At 38.7% G+C, this 8,422-nt stretch overlaps 1 protein-coding gene across 1 annotated transcript in view; it reads right to left on the reverse strand.

The window, feature by feature from the left end:
- Nucleotides 1-8,052, reverse strand: part of suco (SUN domain containing ossification factor) — a gene marked incomplete at both ends in the record, with an annotated part of 33,498 nt that extends 25,446 nt beyond the window's left edge. The window contains one exon of the mRNA XM_083887975.1: nt 8,000-8,052. Within this exon, the coding sequence (XP_083744101.1) occupies nt 8,000-8,052 (53 nt within the window). The remainder of the gene's footprint in view (nt 1-7,999) is intronic.
- Between the last annotated feature and the right edge of the window lie 370 nt (nt 8,053-8,422).

The following is an 8,422-nucleotide window of genomic DNA, read 5'->3' on the forward strand; positions in this document are numbered from 1 at the left end:
CACACTCGCAGTCTATTCTCATACAAAGCTTGATGTCATGTGGAGACAGCCACAAAACAAGCCAGAAAAAAGCTAGCTGCTGGATGTCCTTCGTTGTTTGAAATCTCTGCACCTGTACGACGTCACGCTGTGCATCTCACGTAAAAAGGTACTGTTCTCAGTCGATATGGAAGCCTGACCCAGGTCTTTACCATTCCAAGCCATACCGTACTTTACCATGATAGAAACATAAGCAGTAGTGATTGAGGAGCTGACGTGCTAGGGCTGTAATCAACCAAAGAAACTCGACTAAAGCCCTGAAATTTCGACCAAAAATCGACTAATCGTCGGCGGGGTACTTTGTGAGTCGGCTCTTTTATTTTGAAAAGACCCGCTCCCGCAAAGTACCTTTGGTTGGAGTTCAACAGAGTCTGACGGCTCTGACAGCGTTTTGCATTACGTTCATCTGCGCAATACCAAAGCCTGTGATATCCGAAAATAACTAGTAATATCAGCACAATAACTGTTGAGGAATACAGAGCGAGACTGAACAGCGCAGCGCTGCTTCGCGGATGAGACACAAATAGACCAATTAGTCGACCAGTCGACTTTGACTTTACAGCCCTACGTGCTGCTTCAACGTATTGTCACTTCCTGTTTCAATGATTCAATGTCCAATACAACTCTCTACAGCTATACAAATTTAGCCGTTTTCAACTACTATGGCTATCAGTCCACTGGAATGCACTCATTTTGTTTAATTCATAATAGCCCTCACCCTCTGCTAGTGACGGTGTCGCTAACTCACTGCCTTCCTAACCTTGCAGTTAGCTCAGAAGCGAGGGTTACTCCCTCTCAGTCTCAAGTCAAACAACAGTGAAAGTGACAAACACCTTACGCAATGTCACACTAAAGGAGGAGACATTAAAGGACAGAGGCAGCTAGAAAATAAACCTGCTGCTGGGTCATGTTGTTAAGTCACTCTCAATAACTACAGTGGAAATTCCTTAACCTTCACAGCACTAGCATACTACCTTACATCTCATTCAGTGGCCAAGATTTCTCAGCAGTTTAGCCTCATTTGAATGTCCACGTTTTCTCCAAGCGTCGTTGTACACTTGTGTACCAGTGTACCGTACCTCCTCGCATAATCTCAAGCAGGTTTCCCTAATTACTGTATTCTTCATTGTCCCTTTTGTCTATATTTTCAAATTTCTCAAGACTCAACATTCATACCATGTAATGGAGTGGAAGTAACTTTTGACGCACTAAAATATTGCAATATTTCATGGCGTGATACTGTATTAATGATTAATGTTTTGTATTAATATAAGATTTGTATCAACATAAAAATATTCTTGACAGTGGTTTTCAGACACTCCTCTCACTAGACAAATAAAACTGACCACTACACAACTTTTCTATTTTTACTATGCAAATTATTCTTCAAATAGAATATTTTGTGTAAAATTTGCAATATATCGCCTTGCTAATAGTATCCCAAGATACTGAAATATACATATGTACATCTTTACATGTCATCTCTCCACAGCTGATACTTCAATTCTGTTTACCAGAAACATTTCCCTGCTGTCTAACAGTCACATTAATTAACTCTGCTACACCCTCTTTTCCACACACGCAACTCGCTAGCTTTAAGACATGTCAATCTCCTCCCTCAATGTCATTTACCGACACATAAACACAAAAGCAGTGTTTTCTTTTAACCACTGACAGAGCCTCGGGCCATTGGCCTGCAGTCAGTGCTGAGTGCAGGCCCACCTTTTACTGGAAAGAATGAAAGTGTAACGTGTGAACAATATTTAGTTTCTAGTGAAACCAAAGAAAGAATAATAACTGTATAATTTCGTAAAGGGGCGTTTGATGGACAGCCAATAGTGGTATAACATAGATGTTGTTTTGCATCTAAATAGCATCAATGTGGCCGCAGGGTGCAAAACCAAGATAAATCAAAGATGAAACAAGTCCCTTATGAATACAAGGCTGAGAAAAAGAAGCTAGTGCCAAGACGTAAGCTGCTGATGCACTTGTTGACGTCATTTGCCACTCAGGACTAAAACATGACAAGTATAGCTACAATGATTAATTAATCAATTATTCATTTCATTTCAAACTCTTCTGATAATTGATTCATCCGTTTGAGAACAAGCACTCTGATTTTGCAGCATCTCACATGTGAATATTTTGTGGTTGTATTGCTCCATATTGCAAAGACATAATATAAACTGAATAATTTTGGTTTGTGGACAAAACAAAACATTTGTAAAAAAAAAAATTCGAAAATTTTGGAAACAATTTTGACATTGTATGGATCAATAGATTAATCAAGAAAATAATCAACAGATTAAGTGATTATGAAAGCCATAATTAGACAATACACATCGCCATCAAGTTGCATCCATTTACCACAACATCCCCTAACCAGCTGCAGCAACAAACTGGATCCAACTTCAAACATGGGAAATGTTTCATGCAATCTGCCTTTGGGTTGTTGTAATTACCCTACCTTAGCTCTGAGCGGATTCCTTATAAACACGTGTGTACACATTTGAATTAACACTGGATCTACCCTTAAGGTGTTGCCTCACGTTGCACATTTACTTAGGTTTTTAATAAGGTGCCAGTGTAAATCCTCAACTTATATAGAGCCGTGCAGCTGGGAGACAGCAAGGCTGGCAGGCAAAAGAGCGGCGCTCAGGGCTCAATGGGCAGGAAGAATAGTGTACTTTGGAGTGCCAGTCCAGCTCCGTCTCTTCACACAGAACTAGAGCTGCCATGCTTCAGTGCTAAATCGTGGCCTGCTACAACAACAGAAAGATGGACTCTCCAATACTGAGAGACTGAGATCCTGGCATTGAAGCAAAGAACATTTTATTGCTGAATCTTTAATCAGAGATTTAAAAAAGGTATGAAACGTGCACTCAAAGCTGCTTAGACACAGTCAGACAAATTGCAGTGTTTCTAATTTATGTGCAGGTGTGTGCTTTGACCTGGATATGAAGCATGCATAGCAGAAAATACGATATTAGATTCAGCCACAGCTGTGATATTTCTGCAGCCGGCTAACGCATCTAAACCAAGAACAAGACATCAATGTTTCATGTCGTTGTGATGTTTGTTCTGAAAGATAATCTTGTGTTCTTTTTCAGTTTTCCCTTAGAAACACATGATTCCAGTAATTATAAGTAAATAACAGTATCTTCAACAAACATCATCTGTTTGAGAACGAATACCTGAAATAGTAATGCTAGTGTGATTTTCTCAATAATGGAATGATCCTTGTAAGGTGTTGGATAACAACGAGTTCTAGTACCCTAATGCGAGTATACCACTCGGTAGGACTTCAGGACAATGTCTTCAGCTAATGTATGTCTTATCTGTTCCTCTGTCTACATACACGGTACATAAACGGTAGTTAAAGACCATAAATACATACTGAGGTTTCTGCTGTAAACTTTGTCAGAGACTTTATAAATGCTGCTAGAACATAATTTGTTCATCTAAATATATTATACATACATTATTTTTATTTAAAAACATATATAACAGTATTAAAGTGCAGACACACAGGACCATATTTATGCTGTGTAACAAATGTAGGAGTCTATTTTGTTACTGTTAAACTGTTTTTACCACACTTCTACGGTCAGCATCGGCATATTGGTTGACCTTTAAAATAAACCTCAAGGCAGAATGTGGCAACATTGTGTTGAAATGGTTAAATTGGGGTTAAATACAAGCAGGCAGAGAACTGCATCTATACACTGAAAATATCCCTTTACAGTCGTAAATCAACCTTTCTAGCAGTTTGACACGAGAACAACAAGACTAACACAGGGACATCTAATCAAGGCACAGCTTAAAAGAACAGAGACTTTAAGAACATGCATTAACACGTTGTAAATCACAGCAGGTATATGGTATAGCAAGGACTATAAAAGTTGAAAAAAACAGGGCCACTGAATGAAAATAGTCGTTGGAAGGTGATGATCTGCCTGTAAAGGCTAAAGTAACATTATCACCACTTCCCAAGACAGGTTTTGTTGCCTCCAATTGCAACCTTTATGTTCTCATACTTACCCACTTCCATGGTTGGACTAGTCAAAAACACAAACAGAGCTTTCTTTGTGCCTCTGTCATTTTGCTCTCAGTGCCCAACACAGGTGGTGGTGATCATCTACTGTTTAAATGCTCGTGTAGTGTTATCACCGACAACAGGTTTCCTTCCCTACAGATGCACATGGAATAGGACGCAGAAGGAGAGTAATCTTATGTAACAACAGCCACAAAAAGGGGACTTGTATAACAAGGGCTGAATGCGACCACATCAGTGGTCCTTCACGGCGCCTGAGCCATGTAAATCATTGGCTTTTTACCACACAGTCACACATAACATAAAAAAAGCACATTAGATAAAAATCTACTATTTAATCAATATTTCAATGTCAATTCATTGCTTTCCTAGATAATGATATGCTTACTTTAATCACGCCCTAATAGCATTGCTGCTGGGAACAGTCATCAAGTAAAAGTTTACCCAATTCCCACAATTCAGTCTGACTGTGTTTTTATTTATTTATTTTACTAGGAGTACGGTTGATTCATTCTCTTGTCAAAGTTACACATGTCAACACAACAAGAGAGGTGGCACCTTGTCTTTACTTGCCCCCTACTGTGCCAAAGGTTTTCATAAAAGCTTGTGCACAAGCACTTGGTCGACATTAATATTTGCATCAAGACTGTCAGGACACTCATTAAATAAACAGTGTTCTACGTCTTTCGGTTTCATTCTGCCGCCAAAGCTTTCGCCCTTTTGCCTGCACTTATCTCACACTACAGTCTCACTGTAAGCCAACTGACAGAATTCCATCATAGCAAAACAGAACGCTTTCGTTCCAGCATTCAGACACAAGTTCAAATGCAAGACATAGTTTCTGCAACAGAAGGAGTTGACCTGGTTGTCAGCTTATTGAGACCCTTTTAACAGTTTTTACTTAAACAACAACACAGACGAACAGGAAATGTGAGTTTGGACACCTTGAGCTACGACAAAGGGCAAATGCATTTGTGTATACAATCTTCCCCCGATGCAAACATAAAAGCCTCTCACACTTCTTTTAGTGCAATAGGCAGAATCAAAATACAATATACCATACAGTATTTATAAAGCATTTAATTACATATTAATCAGAGACACTTAAGTAAGCAACTATCAAGGAAGTGAATGGAAAAAATCTACTCAGACAATAATGTTTTATTATGCCATATGAAATTAAAATCTTACCAGTCATTTGGCTGTAGCAAAATCTCATTACATAATAAAATAATCTTCAAATGGCTTTAACAAAGGGACAGAATGATAACATGACATAACATACTGCTGTTTCTATTAAGCAATCACTGGCCAAAATCCAAGAGTACATATACAACCACTGAGTTCTATTAATCTGTAGGTTGCAACAAGAGTTGTGTTTCAACTGACATAAGTACTAACCGACCACTTTCAGCCAATATGCATGATTGTAAAGTCAAAACGAGGAGAAAATGCACATCTGAGGAGAGCTATCATTACTGACAATCAACAGGGCTGATAATATGCCCCTTCACACAAATACTAAGGTGTACCTGAAGTACACAAGCATGCGCACACGTTTCTGACAAGCATGCCATAAACACACGAAGCAACACTCCTGTTGCCGACTACTTGAGTCAAGGGGGAGTGACTCACAGAGAACACTTTCAGCTGTGCCTGAACTGGCTCACAGTGGCACAAAGAGGACAAGACTTCAAATTAGGTACAAAAAAACAAAATCAAACCTGAATGATTTCAACATTAGCGCCGACTATTTCAAACAGGACACAGTTATTAAAAACAAGAGCTAAAGCACAATGACAGAATGAAACCCCCACAGTTTCTTGTTACCAGTCTCCTCCTACAGAGCCTCTTACTATGCCTAAAATCACCGCTGCCTTGGAAACCTTTGGATTACTGCAATGATTGCATTCCCAAATTCTCTTTTCCCACTGAGAAGTGTGAGAGTTGGCACACAGGAGTGAGAACCCAACAGCAAAATGTTAAAGAAGGTTTGCATTAGTAATTAGGTCTATGCGTGTGGTAGCATAGTCAATAATTAGTCTGTGGGAAAGTAAAAAAACTAAGAAAAAAATACTTCTTTTAACATAACCTTGAAAATAATACATTAATCAGTAACATTTCTATTTCAATGGCCTTCAGCAACCTGTTCTGACAAACCTGTGTTTTCATGTTCTCCTCTCTTCCTTTGTTTGTGCTCAATCCTACTTCAGCTTTACCTGAACCCTTTAAAGTAGTCTCATCATCACTGATAATCCTTCATAAACAGGTACAATGGTTACAGACTAAGAAGTGTCTATTCCATCCAGAACCCTATTACACTTCTTCAGATAGAATTGTACTAGGGGAATTTTTACTTATTTATGAAGAGCATTATGCAACACAAATCCTTACAGTGGTAATAAATAATATATTAGCACTAAAATCTGTTTCCAGTGCGATGAGGAAACCGGAAAGGAGGACAAAAACACTACTGGTTTAGATTGTAATAATGGGACGTCAAGTTTGAATGAAAGTAATATAATCATCATGCCACAGAATCCTTGTTGGCCCCTAACGCAGGTATTAGATTATGATTTTGTGGAAACATCATGAAACAAGAGACTCGGTTATATTCGTTTTACCAAATATAGCTTTAAGGTACCTTTTTTAACCTACTAATTTGGATTAGATTATGATTTGTAGCAGAAAAACACAACAAACAGTAATCCAAGTTTGTACGTTGTCAAGATTGGTTCCCATTGTGAAGTAAAACATATATGATTGATAGGCAACACATTATGGTTAGCTGTTCTTATGTAGAAATCCAATTCAGGTTGGGCCTGCTTCGTGCTTTTAAATACATTAATAGGTTAATCTACCAGATGTGACCCCTGTAGCTGTATAATGTATAATTATTTTACACTGGTTATTTTTCTTTACAAAAAGTGCTACTTATCGTTGTTTATCTTTACTGAAGTGCCATCATCTCATTTACACCAACTCTTAACAAAATCTTATTAATAATTCCTTCCACCATGGCAGTTATGCTTTTGTCATCATTTTCTGTCCATTCATTAGCAACAGAACTCAATGTTTTTGTTTTTTTAAATAAACAATTGTTATATTTGCAGGACAAAATAGTGCTTTCTCTAAAAATAGAACTCATCCTGGGTTTATATCATGCATGACAACGCTCAGACTATCTATAAACTATCTAGACTTGCTGAATTATGGAGCAAGTATATGACAAATGAGGGCATCTTCAAGATGGATGATTCTATTAATTAGAATAATAGTCAATGATGTGATAATTGGAGGAAATTGCAATGAATCCTAAAAAGAAACCAGAGTGTCACGGCCACTTTAAGTGTCTCTACAACATAAAGAAATGCAATTAATATAAAATCAGCACATTACAAAGACAGCAATGTAATTGTGCTGTTTGAATCTTTAAGTTGTCATCTTTGCATTAGAACCGGGGTCAATATTTTTGATGGAGTCTTTTGTTCATAGCTCACCATGTTTTCAATTTAATACACTGTTAATATTGTAGTGAAGTTTGACGTTTTTAAGCAAAATTGAAGTGCTAAACTTCGACAGTTATTAGCTGTGTACATATAAAGTTCAACCACTAAACCACATAATCAATGACAAGTAACGTATAAAGTCTCTTCAGGTTCTTCCTCTGTTTTGGAGGTCAAGAAAACATCTCACGGAACACAATGTGACGAACTGACGTTAGCTTTGTAGCAAGGATGGTTCACCGACAACAGACGAATATTTAGCGAGAAAACACTCAGTGACACGATGTGAGGGGCATTATGGTCGTCACGACAGGTTTTCCTCTTATTTATACCACTGTCGTTAGCCTAAAATGTTGTGGGTGTGATGTAAATGGATGTGGAGATGTCGGGCTAAGCTTACCAGCACAGGAGAGCTACAACGAGGCACACCAACAAAACGCGCAGCCTCTTCATTATCTTCCCGCGGGGACCAACATCCTCGCTCTTTGGGCTTTTTCTGGTCTCTCACGGCTACACAAATACACCGAAAACAAGCTGCAGACGTGTGATGATTTCAAAATAAGAGACGATGTCTTCTCCAGCTAAGACCCACACTGAGGAGGTGTGATAATTGTCATTGTACGAGGCTAGTCCGCCTCTTTTTCAGCTTTAACAGCGACTGCTGTTGGCGAGGAGCTCGCTCTGGGTAAGTTCAACCCCTGACTTTACGCTCAGACCAATCACAGCACAGATGAGGGCTTTACGGCCAATCACGTGAGACGTAGCGACACCGTGTTCGGGTAAGCCCCGCCCCTCGGACTGAGGATGAGGATGAGGATGTGGT

Source organism: Microchirus variegatus, assembly GCF_963457635.1.
Source record: "Microchirus variegatus genome assembly, chromosome: 4".
NCBI lineage: Eukaryota > Metazoa > Chordata > Actinopteri > Pleuronectiformes > Soleidae > Microchirus > Microchirus variegatus.